Genomic DNA, 26,474 nt, shown 5'->3' with positions numbered 1-26,474 from the left:
AATGTTGTACTTCCTTTATCTTTCTTTCTTAGTCACTCCGTCAGTACGGTACAGTGGTTGTTCACATTTTGACTCATTTATTTAACTTTTATTTTATCAAGATTTTTGTTATTAACTTATGCAGCTAAATGTAGAAGTTTAGTGATGGTAGACCGAAAACGACAACCAATGCTCGTATTTTTCAAACTGAAATGTGAAACTTGCTGTATGAGAGTATTCCACTGGTAACCCAACAAAACATGGCCGTCAATATATTACTTGTGAACTCGACAAAATACCGTCCAAAGGAAGTCAGACGAAGTCCTGTTCGCAGTTTTCCCACAAATCATGTAGGGTACCCAGCGAATATGCGGGCTCTGATCAGAACGTTGTGGTGCGCAAAATACTTTAAATGTGCTGAAGAACCACTGAATACGCTATTCCCATGGTGAAACATGGCGGTGGCAGCGCCATGTTGTGATGGCGCTTCAGCAAAACCACGGCAGCTTAAATGCAAGGTAATATTATAGACAATATTTTGAATTACTGTCAAATACCCTGGTAGATACCACATCGACTCAAAAATAATTTTACGTCCGCCCTCTGGTGGCCATTCAGTATAAATCACTTACATGCAAGTCGATGGAATTATTGGCAAAACACGCGCTGGTTTAAATCTGTGCGTAATTACGTCACAATCAGACTCATCCAGGGTCCTAGTGGTTTTCGTAGGGAAGTTATTCACTTATGTCCTTCGCAAACGTGTCGGTTTTATTTTGAAGGCGCATATCCGGTTTTGTCTGCACTGTTGGTTGAAGGTGACGCTCTTCTGCTTTGCTGAGCACATCGCGCAGTTCATCCCCAGCTCTTTTACGTGCAAAACCGCACACCGTTTATCCAGCACTGACTAAAAACATAAGGAATATTTTTTTATTAATAAACCTTTTTTTTTTTTTTTTTTACCAATGAAAGTCCACACAAGGTATTTTCTTTTCCAGTTTCATCGTTTTAATCTCACAAAAACACAAACACCAGAAACAAAGATCTGTTTGCCTTCTGTGCAGCTAACAAACTCATCCATCTCTTACAACAAAACAAAACAGAAAATAATTTATGCATCCTTTTATTAAAATCATGTCTACAAAAATAAAATCAAATACAAGAACTAAGGCTTTACAGAACAAAAAAAAAATTAACATTATAAAACAAGTGGGTTGGATTTCTCTATATTACACATGACCGACGAGACCAAATAAAAAGACAATGAGATGGAAATTAAAGATTTGTTTATGCATACAGTAGTTTGCACTGTGCAGGGAAATTTATTTGTGCAACACGACATATATGTATGTATGTTTTTTGTTTTTTTTAAAAAAAAAAGGGTCATCAGTTTGAGCTGTTTTTAATTCAGCCAGTTAGGGTCACAACATTGATGTCAATGTACAAGTTAATACAATGAAAAGAAAGATTCAAAGTGTAGAGGTAGAAACAGGAAGTACAACCACTGTAGTTGAGTAGTAGAGACGGAGAGGAGAAAAGACGAGATGAAAGATATTTAGATGGAAACTGATCCTGACTTCAGCTGATTCAGACCAGCGGGGGTCGTGGGTTTTCTTTTTGGGGACGGGGGGCCGTTTTTGTGCTGAATTTTCAAAACTGAGCACTGACAAAAACATCCCTTTGCTGGTCTGTAGAGCTGGGGGGAAAAAAACACTCCCAGCAGCCAAAATGGTAAATAAAACAAAACAAAAATGTTCCCTTCAACGCCTCACTTTGGTAGATCACTTTCCAACATTACGATCCTGTTTGCAAGTTTTTTCAGGATCAGCTGGGATAAAAAATCTGTCTCTCTCTCAGTTTTTTTTTTTTTTCCCATTTCAGCTCCATTTCATAAATCTATACACATGCTACTGTAGTCCTGTTTCCCCTCCAGAGAGTGTGAACACCACCAGAAAGGAAACCAGGTTCTGACAACACATTGGAGAGGATGCTGTAGTGTGACAGCGTCGGTTTTGGAAGATGGAAATCATTCCCAATAATAATAATAATAATAACAGCTCAGAAATAAACCCCTCCCGTGTGTTTCGGATACGTTTCTGTGAGAAACGTAGAAATGTAAAGAAAAATATAAATTAGTAAGAAAAAATATGTAGCATGTATTAGTGGAGATTCGGTTTAAAAAAAAAAAGGAGAAAAGCACTTGGTTTTTAGCGTCTCTTGATGTTGCGTTCAGGTCTCACCCAGGACCAAACTAATTTCAATACATATATTAAATAAAATAAACAATAAAAAAAAAAAAACTCCCAACGGGCGCTCCAGGAATAGGTTTTTGTTTTTACACCAGGCATATAAAGAAAGAAAAACAACATAAATCTTCCGCGAGCTCAAGACGGAAAACCGTTAGCTTGATGCTACATGCTAACGTCGGGTTTTGCTTTGATGTAGCTTGACGCTACATGCTAGCGTGTGCTTCTCACTTGGCCTCTTCGCCATTTCTTAAGTTTTTCATTTTAGTTGTTATGTACCCTACTTCCATTTTTTACTGACTGTGTCAGTTCGTACCCTCTTTGAGAACCATGGCTGTTAACTAAACCCCGCTAACAATGCGCAAGTTATGCGTCTAAAACTAGCGTGGCAGGAGAGCCGTCAGTTATTCTGGTGGCTCAATCAGGCGTCACAATCTGCCTTATTTCATAAGAGTCAACATTAGAACTACTGTTAATGGAAGTAGGGTGCGATAACAAATATTAAGGAAATAATTTATAGATATATTAGACTTGAGCATTTTTAAGATTATGTATAAATAAAACGATAGATATTTTCAGTTGTATGGGTATGAAATTGTTTTTTTTCTCTCTCCAGGAAATAGGACAGAGCAAAATGGGTGAAAATGGCGAAGGTGTAAATTGATTTGAAAAGCTAATGTGAGGAAACGTGTTACCAGGAGGTTGCTCAAACTTTGATTAGTTACACACCAACAAACAGAAAAATTATTAAAAAAAAAAAAATTATGCTGGTAATTGTCACTGCTTTAAGCTCGATATTTGTATAACTGTGTAGGAAAATGTCAGCCTTTTTTTTCCTTGTTAGTGGGGTTCTGTGAAGCCGTTATGAGTGGTCAGTATCCGATCTGCAGCTGGATCATATACAATCCAAACACTAATCAAAGATGGGTGTAGACTAAAGTAAATTTCCGCCATAATATATAATAACCAGACTCTCAAAAATGTAGCGGTCCTTGCTAGCACCTAAACAGCTGCTACTTTTGCGTTTGACATTTGCAAGAGTTGGTCTGCTACCAATGTTTTATCAAAAATGTGGACATGTAAAACCTAAAATGCTTCTGTTTTCAGTCTGCATCAAGTACCGACTGCACAGAACCCTACTTCACAAAACCAGAACCAACGCCAAACGTTGAGCAAGTTCTGCTGAAAATGTACTGAAATTCACAGCTACTAGTAACTATTACATTATGACTCGTCGGGTTATTATCTGTATAAAATAAACAAGCCAGTTTCTGAGGTACTCACGGGTGTGTTTTGTTATTTTTAAAAATGTCTTTTACACGTGACTTCTTCCAGTTTTATGCTAACAGGCTAACATGCACAAAACCAAGTGTATTTACTAACGATAAAAAAATAAGTTTTTTTCTCCCAGAGCTTTTTCCAAACTTCTCCCTAAAAACTTTACACTTGACTTAACCGCAGGACGAACAACTCACAGTTTTCCCTCATGTTCAGACCAAACACCAGACGTAGGATACAGCACCGCCGGTGCCAAAATTTGGTTATTTCACATGAATATAAACCTCCCCAAATGATCCAACCTGGCATGATGTGAGCAGCTGTGTGAATCTCCGGAGATCCCTTTACGCCGTGGAAGCAAGGAAATTAAACCTACCTGCTTCTTTTTTTCTTCAGTAGTAAATAGAGCAGTAGTGTTTCCCCGAAGCAAAGCAAAAACAAAAAAGTGAAATAATGCAACAGTTCCACCTTCCTGCAGCTTCAATGAAAGCTGAAACCAAATGTGAAAAGAATTTTAAAAAAAGTAGAGTTTTCCACAGTGATTTAGTGAGTTTAGTGGTGCTTGTGTTCGTGTGACTTATGGTTTTCCTTACGCAGTGCAATAATAATAATAATAATTAAAAAAAAAAAAGACCTGAATTAATCAGACACAGTCCTTCGGCCGTGAAACGTACTGTCGTCTGCTCCCCGGTCGGGTCCGAACGCGACTGGGGAGCGCTGGGTTTGGGGGGAGAGATGCATTATGGGTAAAGTGCTGGGGTGACGGGTCCCTAGGAACATTTCCTTACGTTAACATTTCAACACTTCTCTGCTCCGCTTCTTCAACCAGCTCTACACAACACAACGTCAAAAGTCTTGGGTTTTTTTTTTTTTTCCTTCACAAGAATCCAACTTGGTCATTTTTTTCTCCCCCAAAAACTTCAAGTTCTTCAAACTTCCTTCTTCACCCTTCTTCTGCTACCTGTTTTTTTTTTCCCTAGCTCACTCTGTCTCTCTCTCTCTCCAGACTTCCGTCCTTGAAAAACAATAATCTATCTCCATCGTGCCGTCTCCCATCGTAAAACGAGATGTGCGTTTAGATCCGCCGGACGTCTTAGTGTTCAACCTACAGACGCGTGTGGAGATCAGCCGAGAGCGAGCGAACCCACCCACTCAGAATCCGGTTGAGAGGATTCTGGGATCTCCCGGGTTTCCCTCCTTACCTGTTTAGGTGCAAACGCAACCACAAGAAAAAAAAAAAGAAAAAAAGAGATGCTTAGATATGCAAAGCAACAAGATTTAAAGAAAAATAAATAAATAAAAGGCCAAACATCTAAATAACGGCGCTCACAAACCGTCTCCTGAGCTGCGGTCCATGGACGGCGTCCTGGAGACGGTTGCTGAGTGACACGGCTGGTCCTCCGACTCCTGGCTGAGGGAGGGATCTCTGAGAGATTCTAGCAGCTTGTGATGGGCCTTCTCGATTTCCTGCAAAGGAATCGAAACGTCAATACGCAACGCAAACATTGGGAACTGTTCTTAAGTGCACTTCTGCAAACGAACCCAAAATCTAAATAGAACTCTCTAAACAGAATCACATTCATCCGTTACGCAGAGAAGAAGGAATTCAGCATGGCGGGAGGAAGTTGGAATTAAAGAGCTTTCAGACTGCATTGTTTATTATCTGCAAATTACAAAATTTGGACCAATTTTAAATTAAGGCAGAGGCAGAAAAACAATGTTTCGTCAACCAAAAGCTTAATCGGTGAACGTGTTCAACCTCACCTAAATAAAATCCAACCCAACCAGTTGAATTCTCCATGTTTTGGTCGTAACTTGAGAAAAACTGGAAAAGTTGGAGCGTTTTTAATACTTCTGAACGCTGCCGTTTGAACCGGATCGTCTCGGTTCCTCCACAGGGGCAACGAAAGAAACAAAACTCACCTTCAGCTTGTGCAACTTGCTCATCAGGCCCTCGATGGTGAGAAAAATCTCATCCGCGTTTCTGATCACGTGACTCTGTTGTGTAGCTGGAGGCGGGTCCGTTTCATCACCCTCACCGTCATTGTCATTATCGTCTTCCTCTAACTCTACTTCCATTTGCATAGTTTCTGAATCTGATTGGATGAACTCCGCGCAGCAGGCCGCTACTTCTTCTTCTTCTTCTTTCTCCTCCGGTTGAGTCTGTGATGATGACACGTCCTGTGGAGGTTGAGGGAAGTGGCTGGCGGTGGGTGTAGGAGGGTCGGGGAGGTCGTCGGTGACGCTCTCTCCTTGGTCTAACGGCATCACCAGGTAGAAGAAGTTCCCTAAGAGAGTGGAAAAGCGACTTTAGCTCGACCGCCGTCGCCCGAATCAAAGGTTATATTTGGTTATGTTTGAGAGTGGTCTCGTGACAACTGCAGCAGGTTCGGTCTCCATTACCCTGCGTGTCGGCCTCGCCTCTAGAATGCGACGACAGATCGGAGGGGAGGCTAACATCGCCGGCGGTGCCGTCAGGGGCAAAAGGAGAAGAAGGAGGAGGAGGAGCACCCGCAACCATAGCTATGCAGAGGATAGATGTGTGTGTGTGAAGGAAAAGTGTGTGGAAGGGTGAAAGAAGGGGGAGGAAGATGAAGCATGTTTTGTATGTTTTTTTTGTTGTTGCAAGCAAATGAGATAAAAAAAAAAGAGAGAGAAAGAAAATTATAATCACAAGTTGAAAGGAAACATGCAAAGACACCCAGATTCCAAAGACAAACGTCGCCTTCGGTTTGATCATCATCAGCAGGTGAGGATTAAGAGATCGGAGTCGACGTCCGTCTTCCCTGCAATCCGTTTACCTCTCCGCACCACCTTGGCGCTGGGCTGCCTGCTTTCTGGGGGCGGGGCCTCCGGCTGCCCGGGCTCCGGCTCGCTCAGGCAGAGGTCCAGGACGGTCTCCAGGGAGTCCTGCCGTCGTCCGTCGGCGTTCCCGTTGCTCATGGTGTTGGTGGGGGTGCTGTCCGTATCGTGGCTCCTCCGGTCCTCGACCGCGTCCGGCAATAGGAGCCTCCGCAGCGTTTCCACTGGAGGCGAAACAACAGTAAGTCTAACATCAACCCAAAATGCTGCTTTCTGACTCCGTTGCGTTCCGATTTCTCCCCACCGTCGTGCAGAGCCGCTTCGGCCACGCCCACTGCATGGTCCTCATCGCTGCTGTTGGCTTCAGGTTGGTCGGTGGGACGGTCACCCAGCATGCCGTCGTCAGTGGAGGCGTGGCTCCCGATAAACTCCGACTGCTCCTCCTCAGGATGGACTGGTGGATTAGAAACAAATAAAGAAATGTAAGAATTTAGCATTTTAATGTTAATTTTTTCTGCGGTTTTTGTCCCTAGAAACAAACGTAGTCGGAACTCTAGCTGCCAACCAGTTTGACTCGTTCAAACTTAATAGGCGACTGACCATGTTGGGTTGAAAGGTTCATACCCGATACAGAGTCTCTGAGTGACCCCAAATGGTCAATTGGTTATTAGCTGAAATAGCCAGAAAATAGGCCAGCCAGTCCTCCTGTCGGAGCCACTTTATGCATTTGGCAAGCTGAGGTGAGTTATCCTTCATTGGTGCCGACAAAGTGTCCGTTTAGTGTTGCGGTCAAATTCATTTTCAGTTTTGGGTCCTATCAAGGTCAGGACTGTTCTCAAGGGCCAGTTGTGCCAGAATGCATAGATTAGACGTATTACATTTTTCAAATACTAATAAACCTCTGTCTCTGCATTCAATACTTATTTCTGAAAATTAATTAATGCTGAACATCTTTTCACATTTATCAGTCCCTGCAGGATTTCAGAATTCCTTCAGGGATTCTTTGCAATTAAAATCACAGAATTTGTGGCGCTAATTTAGAAATATTTGCAAGACATTTTGCGATTTTTAAGCTTATTTATGACGGTAAATGTGACTTTTTATTATTGGTCATATAGCTCACAGCTAACTGGACATGAAGTAAGTGTAGAAGTATGAAATACCGCCACCTGCAGGTGGGAGTTAGCATAGGTTAGGCCTGATGCTTTTGAACATTCTTTTGGGAAAATTTGCAAGAAACTCACATATTTGTTTTGGTAGGAAAATAGTTTTTTTTGTGGAACTGTAGCAGGGTATTGGGTAAAAAAAATAAATAAATAGAAACCTTGAGTTCCTGCAGCTGAAGGTTGAATATACGAGCTACTAATTAAGTTTTGGACACAGCTCCTGAATTTTAGTTAAGTTTTTTTCTTATAACTAAAACAGCTAAACTAATGTGTTTTAAGTGTTGCTGTATATCTGAGATCGTAAGAATAGCCGGAAAACACTATATTAAAAGTTTTTTCCCCCTTTTCCGTCAAGATATTTTACCTTCAGTTAAGGCAGGTGAAATGCTGCGGAGGCTGGGAGAACTGGAAAAAACAATACACATACCGAATGAATACATGTACATGCGATGTAGCTAAAAACTGGGAACATAAAGGGACTGTTTTTTTTCCCCTTGTTTCTTATTCTCGACATATATACTCACGATGCAGGAAGTGATCCGTGATTGCTCTGTGGAGCTGAAGCTTTAATGGTCTTTTCAAGTAAATCCTTCCAGCTGTAAATCAAATAGCAAAAAAAAAAAAGTTAGCGAACCATCCTGACAAAACGTGACTTCTGAAGGTAAACAGAAGAAGAATGTCCGTCTGCCCGTCGCGTCTTCTTGAGCAGAAGAAATCCGCTTACGTGTCTTTCTCAGATGGCGACCCCGCCGCCAGCTCGTAAATCTGCGTCTCTTTGGTGCTGATGATGTACAGCGCTTTTTTGTCTAGAAAAAAAAAAAGGTACCCAAAAGTTGTCATTTTATTGGGAAAAAAAAAAAGAAAGAGAGAGAGAGAAAAGAAAAGGACGTCCAAACTTTAGCAAAGACCGTACCTGTAGCTACGGAGCGGACGAGCAGCGAGTCCAGCTTCACCAGGGGACTGAAGGAGGTCTTGGTGTCCGCAATGACCCCTCCTCCTCCACCCATCCAGCGGAACGGATAACGAAGCAGCAGCCGGTCGTCGGGGCCTTTCTGGAGGAGGACCAGGCAGTCCGACAGCAGCAGCGCTTGGATCTCTGAGGAACGAGCGCGGACGCGAGATGAGACGGACGCCACGGCCGACGTCAGCCGATCGGCGGGAGGAATACCAACCTATCTGCTTGTCTTTGCCGATCTTCCAGACTAGAGGACCTTCGTGAATCATTCTCTTCGTGGTGAGGTCCAGACTCTGTGAGGAAAGAACAAGCTTTAAACGGTGTTTGATGAATAGAGGACAGCTACGAGGGCGGCAAGTTAAAAGCGTTTGGCCCCACCTTGAACTGAGGCGCGGCGTCCAGCCGGCGCTGGTACTGACTGAGGCGCTGCCGGTGCTCCGTCTCCCTCACGTCCTCGTTGACCGCCTTCAGAATGCCTCGGCAACAAGCCTGGGCGCGCTGCAGCGACGGGAGGTCCGATGACCCGCCTGAAGAAAAAAAAACAACAAACAACCAAAAAAAAACCCCAGAACAGATATGAGCAGGTTTCAATGGAAGCTGAGAGCGAATGTACTCGCATCGACGTTTTCCCAAAAATGTAACTCGTTTTTAAATCAAATCAACTTATCTCGAGAAAACCGTAAGTAAATGAAGTCGTTATCTTCATAAAACCGCAGGTAAGATAACTCTTTATCACAAGAAAATTAAGTAATTATGTCAGGAAATCGAATGCTAGCACGACTGTTTTCGACTTCCTGTTAGAGATCGTTTCCATTCAGTCTCCTGCTCTCTCACCCTCTGTGTATTTGATGATCTTGTCGAGCAGCAGAGGATACTTGGTGAGTCTCAGCATCTCGGACACCAGCAGGTCCTTGAGCTGCAGCCTCCGACACTGAGGACTCGCCTCACACTCCTGAGCCGGAGACATGTCAGCAAAACGTCAGCGAAACCTTTGTCTTTTTTATGTTTTCTTAAAGAATTAAATTATGTTTGGGGAGAAAGACAGGTCCGATAAGAGGAGATTTGTAAAACAGCAACTCTTTGTATCGCCACTTTAAAAGTCACAAGGACACCATGCTAAAGGTTTATTTAGTTTTATAAAAGGTCAAACCTCCATACAAATGCTCAGCAATTACGCTCTAATCATGAGCAGCGCATCCAATAGCGACGTAGCAATCAGCCATTTTGAATGAGAATAAAAAATAGGAAGGGATGTCGAAATTTATTCCTCAACAGAAATCTTATCTATAGCCAGGTTATTTTTCCAGTTTTAGGATATTAAATCACTTAAATCTAAATGTTAAAACTGATGTTAAATATGAATGTGACCAAGTATGTTAAAAAGACAAAGTAGACATTTTATTCTTATTTTTTTTTCAGTTGTTCTGGAGTCGGTGAGCGTGCGGACCTGGATGATTTGGGCAAAGCGTTGATCTTTCCGTTTTTTGTTCTTGATGAGCTCCAGAGCCTGAGTCTGCTGGCAGCACAGCTGCGACGCCTGCTCCTGAAACTCGTTTCCAGCTGCGCCCTCAACCTGAAAGACAACAGCGAGGGTTAGGACGGTAAAAAGGAAAGACCAGCAGATTCTTATTTAAAATCCCCCGGCATTTCAAAGGGACCATAACTAACTGATCACTTTTAGAAGAGAAAGAGGATGCTAAACCTGCATGCTAAACATACTTGGGAGTGTTTGTTATTGAAATACTCCGTCTCAGTCCAGCTTAAGTCCCAGGAGAGTTTCGTAAACACAGCAGGAGTGGCTCACCTTGGCCAGCATGACGTCTCCGATGTTCTGAACGATGGGGCTCTCTCGTCGCTTCTTCATCTCCTCACAAAGACTTGCTATATAGAAAAGCAAACAACAAAAAAGACCATCAACATCGGGGCAGAAATACAGCATGGACATTTAGGCACAGTGAAACACAAATAGTACTGTGACAAAACCGTGACTTTGTGAGAATTTTCCGTTCCATAAAAAACATCTTCCAAACTCCAGCTTTGTAGCCTGACAACACACTGACACCCAGACTGACCGTGGAGTTCGTAGACCTGAGGCAGGTTTGGGAAGATGCAGGCCAGCTCCTCCGAGTTCAGCACAGATCTCATCTTCCGGTAAAACACCTTGTCAAGAACCCGTAAGGTCCGAAGGTGGGACACCTCAGTGGTGAACAGCTCTGATTGAAACGAAGGGAAGTCAAAAATGACAAATAAATTCCTGACCGTAGGTCATTTTGTCGTAAATCTCGGCGAACGCCAACCGTACCGTAAATGACGGCTTGCCGCTCCACTTCCCTGGGGCCGAGGGTCGCCAGGAGCTCAGGGGGAACCGTGTCCCTCCAGTTCTGACCGTCACACACCTCGTCCTCCAGCACCGCGGCGTCTGGCAGCAGGGCCAGCTGTGAGTCCACACTCCTGTAGGATAATCGAGATGGGGTCCGAGAAAAGGGGGGCAGGAACAGACAGTGGAGGAACGACAAGAAAACAACGTGGATGAAGAGAAGAACAGGAAGACAATTATTCGAAAGGATTCATATTTCCAGAATCAGCCATGAGTTAAAGCCATGATGGCTATTATGAACAAAAACTGTCCCCATTTCCGCCTCTGGGCTCCTAATTTCCCTCACTCTGGGTGATCCTTTGTTAATCCTGACTCACCTGCGTCTGGACCGAGGGGTGTATGGGGGTGTAGGGTTCTCAAGGGACCTGAGTGTGGGAGAGTGGAAATAGAGATGGCGTGAGGAAGAAGCTACCCAGATCAGGGGAATGTGAGCGGCTGTTGAGCGAGACCCCTGGACTCAGAGCTGCTAACTGGAAAAAAAACCAAAAAAAACACAGAAGAAGTCCGACTGCGAGAATCCTTACCTAGCGGAGCTGCTGGACGCGGACGACGAGGCGCTGTGCTGGAGCAGCCGGAGGCCCGGTTGCTCCCTCTCCTCGCAGTCCTCCATGTCCACGTCGCTGCGAGAGCGGGGCACCGAGTCCCCGCTGGAGACAGTGCCCCGCCGGCGGTCTTCCCCCTGAGCCTTCAACGACCCGCTGCGCCCCAGACGCACCGAGACCGTGGGACTGCGAGAGAAAACCAGGAAACGTCAAGGTGCCTGCCGGTTTCAGCAAGTTAAATTCAAGACTTTTGTAATGCCATCTTGACTGAAATGGAAACAGAAAAAATACGATGGTGGGGAATTCTGCTGCATTACCATCAAGGTTCACAAAAACCCTAAGGCTAGCTGGCTAAGTAGCTAGCTAATCCTGACCGCCTTGAGTCACAATGCGATGATGTTTGCGTGCGACTCAAAACTTTTACCTGACAGAAAAGCCCAGCGAGGAAATAAAACTACATTACATTTTGTTTTTATACAACAAAATTTAAGCTAGCAAAGGTATTATAGCAGCTAGCTACCATTAGCCTATCTGACCACCTAGACTCACAGAATGCAATGAAGATGTTTGCGTGTGAATCAAAGTTTCTTCCTGACAAATTTAGTCCAACAACAACAAAAAAAAGCCTACATTAAATACTCCTGCCATGACAAAAATTTAAGCTAGCAACGGTATATTAGCAGCTAGCTGGCTAACATATTCTAGCTAGCTCCAAACTGCTAATATGCAGCTAGCTGCTGGTAGCCTCGACTATCTTGAGTCACAGAATGAAATGAAGAAGTTTCACCTAACAAAAAAGTCCGGTGAGGAAGAAAAAAAAAAAAAAAGCTAGATAAAATATTCCTGCCATTGCAAAATTTAAGCTAGCAAGGGTACATTAGCAGATAGCTGCCAGTAGCTTGGAGTCGCACAGTGGAGTGGAGATGCTTGTGTGCTACTCAGAAAAGTCAGATGAGAAAAAAATTAAAATAATAGCCTTCCATGACAAAATTTAAGACCTGTGACTAACATTTGTTCTCATTTTAATGCCTTAATTTTAGGCAGTTAATTTTGCAGTCACCTGTCCATGCCTTCCTCTCCCAAGCTGCTGGAGGAGAGCCTCTGGGGGTCCACAGCATCCCCGTCCTCCTCTCCTGGGAGCTCTGTGTGGTTCTCGAACTGCTGAATGATGTTCTTCACGCTGCCGGGACGCACTGCAAAACACGTCTCGGTTCAGCACGACGACCAAAACAGCAGCAACAACAAGACAGAAAGCAGGGCTGGAATTGAGTCTGCAGTAAGTGCCACCTCATAATCAACTGATGAAGAACAGATTTTTAATTGAAAAAGCAAAAGTGAAATAATAAAGAGGAGGGGAAAAAAAAAAAAAAAGTACCTTCTGTGGGCGACAACGGGACGTGGAATGCTACAAAACCAAAAATGAGCCGAAAAAGAAACAAATCATGAGTCAATTAAGACTTATTACAGAAAAAAAAAAGAAAGTCAAACAACATGGTGAACAAAAACCAAAGTGAAATTATTATGATTGGACATGAACAGTGGAAGGGAGAGTTTCAGGGTGTTTTCTATCACTAGTTATTGCAAACAATTAACTATAACAAGATATGAAAACTTCATAGAACACAGATCAGCAGAGCAACCCACGGCTGCACACTGCCAGGTCAGCTGACTGAAATAAGGCTACAGCCCTTTTCAAGGCAAAAATCGGTTTTATGAAAAATATTTCCAGCTTTAGGAAAACAAACCCTATAAGTTAATGTATTATTTGTTTACCAGTATAAATATCTGTTGCTTTTCTGTATGAAATAAATGTCATAGGATCACTTTATTGAATCATTTGCTGTAAATAGAGGATCTCGTATTTATTTGAGGTTCACTTCTGTTTAAAAACGGTGTGTGTGTGTGCGTGGGTGTGTGTGTGTGTGTGTGTTTGTTTACTGGACTGAGATGTGCTCCGGGGTTTGCCGATGTACTTCAGGATGGGGTTTCTCTTCTTATCCTCTCCATCTTTCTCTTTCTTCACGCTGCTCGGCTGCAGAAAGAGAAAAAGATTGTAAACATAATTTTCCTTTTCTGCATCCGTTCGCTTAAAATATGTGCTAAAACGCCCAAAACTCCGGTGTAGGATTTCCCCCCCCCCCCCCCCCCCCCCCTTCTTTCTTGAGTGTAAACTCTGAAAAAATCCATAACCAAGTCGAAGCAGTCTAATGCATTATGTTTCCCATTAGTGTTAGACGATGTTAAAATGAATAAAGATGGCAAAAAATAACTGATATTCCAATAGGATTCTAGAAAACGTGGCGGAAAACAAGTTGCAAAGTGCGTTGTTGTTCACAGATCAAATTAAAACAGGTTCATATTGTTCATGGTTCAATATTAAACTGATACTCCAATAAACTCCAGCCTTTTTCCGGGCAGTGAACGCACCATGAGAAAGCACCGAGTCATGCCTACTTTAACACTCTTCTTTGTGGATGCTGTGACTGCAGGAGGAAGACTACCACCAGCAACTGAAAGAGCAATTTGAGAGAAAACTATTTGGTATCTAGACGTATCGGTTTGTTCACGTTGTTTAGTCAGACCTGAACAGGAAGTGAAACTTTCAGGTGATAAGTGGAACACTAAACTAATTTAATTTTTTTGAGCTGTGTTATAGAACCTGCATGATTTTGAAAATGTGGTGCTAATTACCTTCCAGGATGTTGCAGAACTAAAATTGTTGATCGTATAGCATCTTTCTTCAAAAGGTTGCAATTTTTTTAAACTTCATTTTTGCCCTAAGATGGTTTTATATCTTGTTTTAAGTTACATAATCTGCCAACTAGGACTTCTTCATCAATATTGAGGGATTATTGACTTAAAGCAAACTTCTACATTGTGCTAAAAAGTTACTTTTAGGTTGGTTCCGCCTTATTTTAAGTGTACTAGGATATTTGAGCTAGAAACTAGATCAAAAATCCTTGGTGAGATTTGGTGTTTCTGCAGTGTTCATAAACCCTCTGCTGACTGAGAGCAGAGTTCGGCGCTTATTGAAAACCAAACTGCTTGGAATTTTCAAGGCTTTCAAGTTAAAACACCCATTAAAGTTCGGGGGCGGATTTGGTTTCTCACATACTACGAGCTATAAAAACAAGAAAACAAACTCGCTTCCTCTGTGGTTAAAGATGAACTACGTGTGCAGCAGCGACTACTTTTCTCGAATCAGACGCTTATTCATTTATTATTTTATTTTTACCAGCGCAGATAAGAATCCCGCCTTTTCTTTACCTTTTTGGGTTTCAGAAAAGCCAGCCACTTGTCCTTCTCCGTGCTCAGGCCGAGGAAGACCTTGGAGTCTCTGAGCTTGATGCCGGAGTGTCGCAGGTAGAGGAGCACAGCTGAGGCCAGAGGAGAGCTGCAGTGAAGGAGAGAGAGCCGACGCCATGAGGCCGACGAAGAGACCTAAAGCTGTTAAAGTGCAGAATAGCCGTTAAACGCGCTTTTTACCTTCTGTCCTCTTCATGCTTTGATCTGGAACGGGGGAAAAAAAACAAAAGCAAAAAAAAAAAAAAAGGTTACTGATTGGACCTGCAGCGGTTTGGCTACATCCACAGGCGTTAGAAACAGAAGCCCTGCCGTCTCAGTCATGTGACGGGAGAATCTGACGGTGTGTGTAAAACGCCGAAAGCGCAAGCGTCACATGGTTTCCAGGCTTTACATCTGGAGCAACGACCTTTGCTATGCTCATTTAGCTGCTGCTGCTTTGTGATTAACTATTTTATAGGACTCTATAAACACCTGAGCAGGTGGATCTCCTATAGAGACAGAAAATCAGTTTCAGCTCCTAAGAGAAAAGCTTTTTTTTTCTCTCTCTCTCTCTCTCTCTCTCTCTTTAAAAGGAAAGAGACTTCCCTGACTTCTCGACGTCAAAGTGAGCCGGTCAAAGAGGAAAACTACGGACTACCTTTCACGACTTCCATTCATGAAGGCAGCTTCGTGACTCACAGAATCTCCCAGAGAGCGGCGACCTGTCTGTCCACCACATGCTTCTCCTTCAGGGGGTCTCCGTCCAGCTGATGCAGGTCTCCTTCTCCGAACAGAGAGCCCAGACCAATCATCTGCTTGTTCCTGTCAGGAGACATGAACACAAACTCAACAGGCTACAAACAAAAAAAAAACAAAAAAACCCTATAAAATAAAGAGCTTCTTTACCAGGAAACAGAAAGCAGAATCCTATACATGTAGCGGTTTTACAACTTGCAGTAAATGAGCGTTGCACACAAAACCTTTAAGATCCAGTTACAAAAGCAACTGAGGCAGAGAGTCTGTTGGTTTCAGAAACACAAGATCTTTTTAACGCCACTTTGAATGAAATTTAAGACTGAAAAACAAAATATCTAAATATGGGGGAGTTTTTGTTGCATTACAATCAAGCAAAGCAAAAACTGCAAACCCGGCTTTGTGCCCATAAGATCAAGCTAGCTTTTTTTTTGCCTCTGTCCAGCTACTCCTTCTCATGTTGAACGTTAAAAAGTAGAATTGATATTCTACAAAGATTTTTTTTTTTTTTTCATCTTTGTTAAAGTTGGCATGACTGGTTATACTGTTGCATTTCTCTGAATTTTTACAAAGGTTTAAATGTAACTAAACCTTTGGAGAGACAGCTGAACTAGATGGAGTTCAAAGCCAGAGACCCACATCAGAATCTGCAGGGTTTAAATTCATGTCCTTAGAATAAACCAAAAGCCTTCAGACTCAGACCTGTACCTCCAGCGTTTTCGCACCTGCTCTTTTTCTGACTGAATGTTTAGTAAGGGTCAAGTTTGGGTCAAGATCAACGACGACACGGTAGCAGCAATATCGAAAACGCCGCTAACTCTCTACAAACACTTTGTAGAGCTTAAACTCAGTCAGAACAGACATTTTGGGTGGAAAATGGTGTTAAGTTTTGAACTGCAGCATCCTTAAAATGACGCACCTGTAGTCTTGAATCTGATCCTGGATGTCAGGCAGAACCTGCTGCTGCAGCTCGGACAGAGGCCCTCGGATGTCCTCCTGGGCGTGAAGGCGGTTCTCTGACGTTGATGCAAACATTAATGATAGAATATAAAAGCATGAACGAAAATAACTGGCATCATATCAGATTATTAATGAAGCCTCCTGTTACCTATTTCTGTCAGAAATTCCTCGCGCACTTTGATTTTCAAGGGCTGCAAGAAAAATGTTCGAATGAGTTGGCGCACTGAAGGTGTAACATTATGGTTAAAATTGTAATAATGTATTTATTTGCACATTTTACAAAAAAAACAAACAAACATTATTACTGTTGTCAATCTCTGCAAAACACATTTGCTTATTATCAGAGAGATATATGGAGACGTACAGCATCTGGATCCAGGAAGTGGGAGCAGATCTGAGGAGCGAGTGCGCGGGCGTCTTTAGGGGTGGAGCCTAAATACGCTTCTACAGACAGGTAGAACAGCTGTGGGGGGGAGGAGAAGACGTGAATGTAAGAAACTAAATTCCAGTTTGGATGATGTGTTTTCCAGGCACATAGTGCCATTTTAAGGCACAATAAAGTAACTATGTTACCTTCAGTTATGTAAAAAAAAATGCTACATATATCTAATATGACTTGAAAGAAATTTTACTTTGTAATTTAACTCAAATTGAGCCTCTGTCTCTTTAAAAATTTCTACTCTTTCTGAAACTCCGCCGTCAGGACGTCATCACAACATGGCTCCTCTATTAACCCTTTAACAACATTTTTTATCTGCGTTTCTCTGAGAATCAGCTCCGTTAACAATTTGCTAATTGCTGCTGGCTAGTCTGAAGGAGCTGAGTGGGGGAGTCAAATGCCAGAAGCTTGGAAACTGCAGCTCTGAGGAGGAGCTACGTCTTCAAAGGCGAGGCTAGCTCCACGCTAGCGTTTTGCACAACTGAATGGATTTCTCAAACTCCAAGTCTCTGTTCTCCTAACTTCCTCTTCCTCACAGGAAAAATTAACATGTAAACCTTTTTTTCCATCACATTTTAGTCGGAAACCTTGCTACTTTTGCCTTGGGTTTCTGTTCTGTACTTTGTATCCAAGGCGACTGTTCCAAATGTAACGTTATCACTTTTTTCGCCCTTTTATGCACCTTTCTCTACTTTTGACGTCTTAAAGAATAAAACATTTGTTGGCTCCGAGACTAAAACACACACACACACAAAAAGATTTAACCGCTGTTTATGTATATTTAGAAAGCAACGTAGATTAGAAAAGAGCCCGAACAAATACTCCTGACTCAAATTTCAACCTTTTTAGATCAGAAAAAAGCACCAAGAAAACCAGAGAGGGTCATATGCAATTAGTTAATCAGAGCAAATCTCTTTAGCTCTGAACTGACCAGAGGGTTTGGGTCCAGCAGCTGGGTGAAGACGTATCTCATGAACACCGTCATGTGTGCCGGCCGTGACTTCAACAACTCGATGTCCTGGAAGGGACCGTCCATCTACGAACGGGTGGAAATGAAAGCAAAGTCAAGACGAAAAGCAGTCAAGTGATTTGGGGGAAAATAAACAGAAAAAAAAAAGCAACAACAACAACACACCTCATTAAAGGCATAGCCATCACCTTCTTCATCTTCATCCTCAGGGCTGATGATCTGGGCTTTGACACCCTGAGACAGAATCGGATTGAAGAGCAATTCGTTTAATCCTGCATTCTGAAACGCATCAAGAGTTGTTTTCATTTATTAATTGTGTTCAGGCAGAAAACAGCGAGCCTAAACGGTCTGAAGCACAAACCAACACTTTTTTTTTTTGTTTGTTTTTTCCTTTGTGACGTTGAGATTTTTTTTTTTAACAAGCCGAGCGAATCAAAGTGTTGCAAACGGCGAGCGTGACGACGTTCCTGTTTCGGTAAAATGACAGAGCAACAGTTGTCGCAAAAATCAGTAAATAATGAATGAAAAAATGAATGAGAGAGAGAGAGAGAGGGAGAGAAGAAAAGAATGGAAAGCAAATGTGTGTCTGTCTCACCGTGTCAGACAGGGTGTGTGTGTCCGAGTTCTGGCGTCGGTGATAGGGGGTCCTGAAGGGTAATGAGGGGGAGGAGCTGGGACTCTCAAAGGCCTGAGGGCAACGGGAGGGGAAGGGAGAGCGAGGGGGGTGGGGGGGGGGGGAGAGGGAGCCAGGATGAGTGGAACGGGATGAGTGGACATTCACCCACACACACACACAGCAACAGCGTGTTACCTCCAAGTCTCCTTCACTGGAGTCTATCGACAGCCGTCCTGTGAGAGAACAGGAAGATCTGTAACAACGTCCTGCAAAAACAACAGAAAACTTTTACAGTGACTCTGAGGTGCGTTGCAAAAACATCCTCGCATTTTTTTTTTTGAAACCACAATTTGTCAAGTTAGAACCATGAACTCCGACGTATTTTACTAAGGTTTTATGCGATCCAGCAACACAAACTGGTGCTTTGATGTGGAAGTGAAAACGGTGTCCAAAATCACCTGTCTTTGTGAGAATCTGAAAAGTGCGGCAAGCATCTGTATCCCTAACATGGCGCATTAGGGCCAATGTAGGTAGAAAGAGAGAAAAAAAAAGAGGAGAACATTTCCGCCAATAAAAAAAAAAAAGAGAGAAACTTGAGATTAATCTCAGAAATTTTCTAGAAAAAAACTTGGGAAATTTCTGAGCTTGAAAAGTCAAAAATTTGCTAGAAGACGTTTATTTCTAGAAAATCTCTGAGATTATTTTAAATTGATGTAATCATTTCAAAGCAGACAAACCTTCTCCTGCTTGGATGTAGTTTGTGACAGATTCTGATCCCGTTCCCTCCTGAGGAGGAAAAAAGACAGAAGGAGAAAAGGAAACAAAGTAATCGTCCTAAGATGTAGTCATCCCATCCTGGCATCACTTGTTACTGAAACTTTTCCTTTTGATTTTTATGCTGCTTCTTTTTCTGCTGACCTGATTCTGAATCTTGACCCTGACTTGGTGAGCTCTCCTCTTGGCGCTCTCGATGCGCTCCTCCAGCGACGGCGACGGGTTCTTCAACCATTCCTCCATCAAGCCCTGCAGAAACAAGCAGCTTAATGGAGCGAATGTTGTGACTTTGAAACATTTAAATGGTTTTTTCTGCGTCAGAATTCCCACCTGGAGTTCAGCCTCTTCCTGCTCCAACATTTTCCTGAGTATCTGACTTGCATGTTTTTGCACTTCTGGATCCTACGAATACATTTAGCCATTTTAGCCAAAAAAAAAAAATTGTTTCAATTTTTTTTTTTAACCAACAAATGTAATTCAAAAACGACTTTCAAAGGTTTCCCACTCACTTGTAGCGGTTTGGGTCCAGTGATTCTTTGGGATGGGGTGCTGCCCAGTCCGGAGGGCAAGGGCGGAGGCGGAGGGGGTGGACCCTCCCCGGTCAGAGAAGACCTCTGATTGGGCGTAGGGTCTGAAGGGAGGGGTTCCAAGGGCACGGAGGTGGCGGACGGGGGCGGTCCTTGTAGTGTTAGGGCGACGTACGGTCCGGCTGCAGGAAAACGGGACGGCTTTAATAAAACCTGAGGCTACGAACAAAAATCCGGCGGAGCTTGTCAAACTCACATTTTATGAGCTTTACCACTTCCTGGTGAGTCATGGTGGAGACCGGTGAGCCGTTCACCTGAGAGGCAAAGTCAACACAAAGAAGGAAATCTCAAAACACTTCCAGATAAAAAAAAAAAAAAAACAAGTTTCAGACAAAGAAATGCAAACCTTAATGATCCGGTCCCCCTCATGTACCCCAGCTTTGACTGCAGCGCCACCTGGGATGGAGATCAGGCATGCAAGTCAAGCAATGAATAGAAACTATAGGAGGTCGTAGGTCAAATGAGGGCTGATTACAACAACACAAAAACTATAAAGCTTATTTAACACTCTCGCCGTCTTAGCGCGGCAAATGTCATGGTCGGAAAATGGGGTAGCGGTGGGGTTGTCCTGTCAGACCGTCAGTTCCCGTAACAACACACACAGTCTGCCGGACCTTGCAGAGAATAAATAGACTGTGGGATTCAAATGAACGTAACTTGCATTCGCATGTGTGTTATTTTTTGTAAGGAAACAGTACATCATGTGTCTCGCAGTGTTAGTCCAGATTTACTAGGTGTGTTTTTGTTTGGGTTCACTTTCACATTGAAGTTTTGAAAGTTTCTTCCCTCCAGAGGGAGGCAGTAAAGTTCAGAGCTGGGACAACAATCCCAAGCAGTGTGGACCTTGTTGCCTAACAACACTTGTGTGAAAGCCAGCAGGACGATAACAGAGTAAGGTGGGGTGAAACTTGTGATTTGACTTCCTTGTCAAATCACTGCTTTCTTTCTGCCTCTGAATTGAGCTGAACTAATTAAGCAAAACTGAAAGCACAAGACTCTAAAACACCAGATCGCTTCATTGAGAAACTACACGATAAATATTTTAACTGGGCTACCTTTGTTTTTACTCTCACTATATAGTTGATCTTTCAAATTATATAGGTCATTTTGTAAAGAACACTTAACACTAGAACTGGAAGACATTTTAAATATCCCAAACTAAAAAACAACCAAAATCTTTCATTTTTTTTCAATTCAAAGATTAAAGTCAGAAATTGGATCTGGTTTGAAAAGAAGAAAACATATTGCCCAGACAAACAGCTATTATGGTGGAGAAGAAGCGCTCATTCTGACAATGTTGTCCCCAGGAATGTTTTCACAGCTGATGGAAGCAAACTCTTTGAAAAACATGTTCCTCCCGCTCGCCTGCGGTGGCGCTGCACCAAGAATCACTGAAGGAAATGACACAAAAGCCTCAGAAGAAGACGTGAGCACTACTTACAAATGGAGTAGTGTCAGATTTTAGCGGTTATATGATTTCTCTTTGGTCTTTGGTAAAAGACCATGAGCCATTTCTCCCGCTAACGCTAGACACCTGTTTATTTTGGTTCTACTCACCCAGAATGCCTTGCACTATAGTCTGCTTCCTGGTTTTGGAGCCGTCTCTGGTCCACTTGCATTCAAATGTGCATTCTAAGTGCACCAGAGATCACTTCGACCGAAATGAGTCCCAGTTTTGTAGGCAAACCAGAGTTAGCCTTTTTAGGTTTGGGTCAGAGTTTGATTACGTGTTCATACCTCCCCAAATGAACCAGACTTTCTACGCAAACGAAAGTTGGTTCGATTACACCAGACTAGACAGTGGTCGGTGTGAATCCAACTTCCCCTTCGATCTGTGGTAGCGATTCAGCATGAAGCACTCGCATATCCTTAAAATGAGTCTCACCTGGTCGGACGTTCTGCACAAGCTTGACTCTCTCTCCACAGACAGTGAAGCCGAAACCGAGCTGGTCCTTCTGCACCACTACACACCTGTGGACCAGACCAGGACCTGGCCGGGAGGGGAACGTCACGGTTGAGTCTGACAGACAAAAATAACTACGGCGCTAAAGCCGAGAGTTCGTTCACCAGCCAGAGAAGTTAGTGTGTACTTACTTGAACTCTCATCTATCGTCACCTCTCTCTGTTGGCTGGCAGGGGCTCTGCGCTCCGAATCGCCGGCTGTCAGACTGTTGAGCCTGAGTTTAAAGACCAAGAAACCGTCTAAGCATACAGTTACACCTATTTAGAGTACAAGAAAGAAGTCTGGAGATAATGAGACCCGATAAACAAGAGAAAAATGAGAAGTGACTGGAGCAGGCCACAAAGTACAAAGTAAACCTTGAAATGAGAAGCAGAAAGTGAAGGAAGAGACACGATACAAAGAAGATCTTATATGAGATTCGAAGACAGACACCAACAAGAAGGCAGTGGGCACGAAATAACTCACCAAGCAGCAAAAGGGCTGAAAGCGAAGCATGACGGAAAAGAAGGAAACAGACAAACAGAGAACAGAGATTCAGAACAACAAACATGGAGAATTGAACAGGCTGGAAGAGGCAAGGCTTTCTCAAAACAACGGCAGACCCTTTCCTCCTCCAGCGAGCAAACACTCGAGAGCAGTCAGGACTTTCGGTTTAAAGGTGATGAATGAACAGAGCATACACATGTTTAAGGGTCAAAGTTCACAGGAAGCATTTCAAAACACGGCTGCAGGCTGTGTGCACTTCCCCCGCATATTGTAAGAGTTATTGGGTCTACTTAATGTTTAATGACTGAGCCGAGGCAGGGGAAGATTTCAGTGTTTATTTTTCTGAAGGGACCGACGCAAGACAGTAGGAAGCAGCAGCAGCTGTGCAATGTCCAATCACGTAATCAGTGGAAAACTAACAAAACGACCTGATTGCCGGTACAGAGCAGAAGAGGACAAATGTCTTGCTATAAGTAATAACCTGCCAGTGGGTCCAGCACGTTTTAATCAATATTGAAGAATTATTGGCCTTTTTAACAAGTGGCTATGTCTTGCTGAAAAGTTCATTTTAGGTTTGTTTTGTTTTATTTCAAATGTACTTTGTGTTTTGTGCAGTGATGAAGGCTTTATTTTAGGCACCCTTTGATCCAGTATCCTTGGTTACAAGTAGGTACAGTGGATCTGGTCAACCTGAAATACTATTCAGCAATTGAAGTACGATTTTTCAGACATTTTCATCCTTTAGCTACAGTAATTCATTTAGCTTTCTCGTGTGTGCGCCCAAAACCCTGTTATCGTTAACATATTTGAGACTCGTTTTTGTCAGGTGTGGAATCTAGAAGGAATCTGGGATCCAAGTTCATAACAAAATCTGTTAGCCAACAATTGCAGCAGTCCAAACAAGCCCTGTGTGACATTATTATTGCACAGACTGGTGTCACGAAGAAGGTAATTTTGAGAGATACTCAGCAGCCCTAATGAAAGCCGAATGATCAAAGAGTCATATCAAAACAGAGGATGAAAAATGCTAGAGCTAGCTTAACGCTTCAGCCAGCAGGAGCAAAATATCAACCTACCAAGAAGCGTACCTTCATTTTGTTGACCAAATATGTTACAGTGCAGAAAAACAGACACTGTGATGACCAGACTGCCAATGGTTAGGAAGTTAAATGGGACACGACACTGATAAAACACATAATTACGACTCAAACACTAATCACAAAATAGATCCATTAACTGGTTTTGAATTGAGACATCCCTGCAAGGCGGTATTCAGATAGCATTACTATGAAGGAAGAACTACACTACTACTTCTTCTGTTGAGAAGAAAGTGGGAAATCCTAGGTGAGAATCAACTTCTTTACAGTCAGATGTTTTTAGTCTATTCTCATGTTCAGAATAAGTAAGAACAATCCCAGATTCAGATTGACACATTTGCTTTCAGAAGGATTTACTCTGCTTCCTAGAGGCTCGACAAGATCCAATAGCAACAGTCTCATTCTTTCAGATGATCTAAACCAGTGGTCTCCAAGTCCAGTCTGGAAAAGCTGCTGTCCAGCAACTTTTAGATCCAACCCTGTTCAAATATGCCTCAATAAAATGAATGGCTCTTTGCCTGGCATTACCCAGTACTAACGGTATGCTGAAGATGTAACTGAGCCATTCGATTGAGATGTTTTAGAGTAGAGCTTAAAAAGTTGGGAGGACAATAGATGTCAAAGAGTGGCACTGGAGACCGCCAATGTAGACTAAGACAATATCCACCCAGGAGTTACTGGGTGAACTCCTGGGTGACCCATCGCTTGTATAATTGCACATATTTAAAAAATTTATATATTTGACTTGGTAGAAGAGTCAACTTTTGTGTCGTTTTCACAAAAATGCGTTCAAGGTACAATCTGTGGGCATCGCTATCGTCCGCACACACCCAAACACGAGCACTCACTGCTGGGCAGTAGTCCTACCTGAACAGGTGGGTGTGTTTTTCACTGGCCACCTTGCTGTCACATGACACACAAAGAAGGTAGTGGGGAGCATTGGACGAAAGCGTGAGAACACACCAGGGAAAACAGCAAACAGTGAGAGAGACAGGAAACACACATGATAAAGACAAAGGTGATGGAAAGACATTAGAAAGGCAAAATCCACGGCAGCACAAGGGGGTGTAGGGTACAGACAGTGGGAAGGAAAGCAGGCGGTAAACTATCGGCAGGTCTACACAATGTGCCCTCTCTTCTTCCAGGAGGCTGTTTCGCCATCCCTAAAGTCAACCTGTCTGACCTGTTCTTCCCTCAGCCAAACCGGACTTCGGTCTGATAAAAAAAAAAAAAGAGCACTGCATTTTTTATGGAAGGCACCCGAGATAAGATGCCAACATCAGGACCCCGTCTAGACGTAGAGGATGGCGGACGGCAGGCTCGTACCTGTCCAGGGTGGATGTGGGCTGGCGGAGGCTCATGTCTGCACTCCTCTGCTTCCTGGTGTGGGATCAAACACAGTCACTGGGCCTCCCTTATCATCACCATCTCTTTCCCCGTTCAGTTCGTAGTCCACACAATGGGGCTCTCTGTTGGGCTTTGATCAGTCCTTGAAGCTACTTGGATGCTGGTTCAGATCAAACAGACAGTCCCTCATGTTCCCATACACTGTAGGGAGTCCCAGTGAGGTCAGTGGGGACTTGAAAAATAAAGTGCTGCTGAAACAGGCCCCCTAAAAAAGCTCTCGGTATTTACCTGGTAATGACAAAACCTTTATAATCCAGAAAGTGTCAGTGGCTTAACGTTGTGGTTTTGCTGTAGTGGAGATGGATGAAAGACGGTCTGCTTCCTCGAGGGTCATCAATCATGAATGAATGGCTGATATGTCTGACAGCGCTGCAGATCAACAACATCCACGACTTTTAAGCCCATTGCTGAACTTAACTGAATCACTGGGAGCTTAACTTTAACACCTAGAACTAGTGTTACAGACAACAACAAGGGATTAACTTGAATATTTAGTGCTAACCTCCAACCACAGACTCTCTCACACACACTTGCCAGGCTTGTTTACATGTGGAGCTTGTAGCAGATGCTCCGATCTAACTAATCCTCTCCATATATGTTGTTTTCAGTTGTATCGCGTGGCTATTTTCAAATTTAAACACAAATACCCCTGCGACTAATCTAACACGTAGAATTTCCGGGGGCCCGCTACATCCAGCCGACGTTAGCTGAGGGAAACCGCCACGACCAGTAGGCCCCTTTCGACCACCGGCATGGCGTTAGCGCGCACGCCGACCTTAAGCGCCGCGTCCCCGGCTTGCAGCAGCACCAACGAGCCGACGAGCTAGCTAGCTAGCTAACCGGGTAGCTCTGCAAAACGAAACCACCGCATAGCTTTGGCAACATTAGGATACGTGGTTGTCTATACGCACTGGACTCCTTCGGTGTGTGTGTATACGCTGCTAGGTATATCCAGGGGTCCCGCTCTGTTGCTGTTTCAGACGCAGAGTGGCATGTTAGCGAGGATAGCTGCACGTTATTCCAGAGGAGTCCCAAATCCCAGGCAGGTCCTTTTCTCCCATCAAAAAACTGATTTAATCAAAGGTTTGTTTCCCCGTCGTGATAACGCAGAGGGGAAAAAATCCAGACGTAGTTTTGATATCCGTCGCTCTCGCCACAGTCCCAGTTGTTAAAAATAATGATCTCTGCTGTTGTGTTATCTTGTTGTCCTGACTGCTGATCAACCAGCATATCTTCAAGGATCGCGAGCACGAAAACAGTTGAAACAGCGACCTCGTGTGGGAAAGATTGCAACCTGCAGCTGAAAACGACTGGAATGGCCGGAGTTCAGTTAAAATCTGAAAATACGTTTTCACTGCTGCTGGGAAAAGTGGGTGTAGAAGGAGCTCTCCTTATCTAAGTTTTATCATAGAGTTATTATAGGTTATGAGGACTTAATACATTTGTTGTAGTCTTTTGAAGAGAATGTTCTTTTTTTTTTTTTTACAAGGCATTCTTCTTTCAACTCTACAAGTTCCACAACAGTCCCCATAACAGAGCCACCCTTCTTTATCAGCTGGTGTGAGCAACCGAATCTTGAGCTCCTACCGCAACCGATGATAACAGAAGACCGCGTCCTCTGCAACAGCTTTTTAAAAGATCTGTGACACTTTACAACAGACATTTGAGAAATTTCTGCTTCCTCTAGATTTGTCTTGAAGGTTGGACCTTGGACCTAGCAGTGACGTCACACCCAAATACAGAAGAAGAGCAAATTCCAACGGTAAGTCAGAAAACCAGGGAGATAACTACA

At 43.2% G+C, this 26,474-nt stretch overlaps 1 protein-coding gene across 11 annotated transcripts; it reads right to left on the bottom strand.

Annotated features, from left to right (window-relative positions):
* Positions 1 to 1,352: 1,352 nt before the first annotated feature.
* arhgef11 (Rho guanine nucleotide exchange factor (GEF) 11) lies at positions 1,353 to 25,939 on the bottom strand. 11 transcript variants are annotated; one of them, XM_032582389.1, is made up of 43 exons: positions 24,911 to 25,938; positions 24,602 to 24,782; positions 22,158 to 22,172; positions 21,824 to 21,906; positions 21,615 to 21,719; positions 20,076 to 20,125; positions 19,926 to 19,983; positions 19,652 to 19,851; positions 19,473 to 19,544; positions 19,287 to 19,391; positions 19,106 to 19,154; positions 18,564 to 18,634; positions 18,348 to 18,440; positions 17,918 to 17,986; positions 17,714 to 17,818; positions 16,708 to 16,806; positions 16,492 to 16,534; positions 16,303 to 16,399; positions 15,330 to 15,452; positions 14,832 to 14,855; positions 14,613 to 14,739; positions 13,284 to 13,377; positions 12,721 to 12,750; positions 12,406 to 12,538; positions 11,328 to 11,531; positions 11,121 to 11,168; positions 10,729 to 10,877; positions 10,499 to 10,639; positions 10,231 to 10,307; positions 9,874 to 9,999; positions 9,261 to 9,378; positions 8,805 to 8,953; positions 8,644 to 8,719; positions 8,385 to 8,567; positions 8,196 to 8,277; positions 7,996 to 8,067; positions 7,836 to 7,876; positions 6,610 to 6,759; positions 6,305 to 6,529; positions 5,907 to 6,026; positions 5,427 to 5,791; positions 4,838 to 4,970; positions 1,353 to 4,705 (listed from the first exon to the last, which is right to left on the bottom strand). In XM_032582389.1, exons 2-43 carry the CDS (start codon positions 24,634 to 24,636, stop codon positions 4,656 to 4,658), a joined length of 4,389 nt encoding a protein of 1,462 aa, XP_032438280.1. In that variant the 5' UTR covers positions 24,637 to 24,782; positions 24,911 to 25,938; the 3' UTR covers positions 1,353 to 4,655. The 11 variants fall into 11 exon arrangements, with proteins under 11 accessions (XP_032438280.1, XP_032438283.1, XP_032438288.1 ...); XM_032582392.1 differs by having other exon boundaries at positions 18,564 to 18,601; positions 24,602 to 25,938; XM_032582393.1 differs by having other exon boundaries at positions 4,586 to 4,705; positions 4,834 to 4,970; positions 24,602 to 25,939.
* Between the last annotated feature and the right edge of the window lie 535 nt (positions 25,940 to 26,474).

This window comes from Xiphophorus hellerii, chromosome 14, assembly GCF_003331165.1.
Source record: "Xiphophorus hellerii strain 12219 chromosome 14, Xiphophorus_hellerii-4.1, whole genome shotgun sequence".
NCBI lineage: Eukaryota > Metazoa > Chordata > Actinopteri > Cyprinodontiformes > Poeciliidae > Xiphophorus > Xiphophorus hellerii.
Note: the sequence above shows the minus strand (reverse complement) of the source record. Positions and strands in the feature narration are given on the sequence as shown.

Coding starts and splice junctions, on each gene's coding strand:
- arhgef11 (XM_032582389.1), bottom strand. CDS start 24,636: ATGAGCCTCCGCCAGCCCACATCCACCCTGGACAG. Junction 19,852..19,925: donor AGTGGTAAAGCTCATAAAAT/GTGAGTTTGACA, acceptor GTTTTCCTGCAG/CCGGACCGTACGTCGCCCTA. Junction 15,453..16,302: donor GATCAGATTCAAGACTACAG/GTGCGTCATTTT, acceptor GTCTCCTGACAG/GAACAAGCAGATGATTGGTC.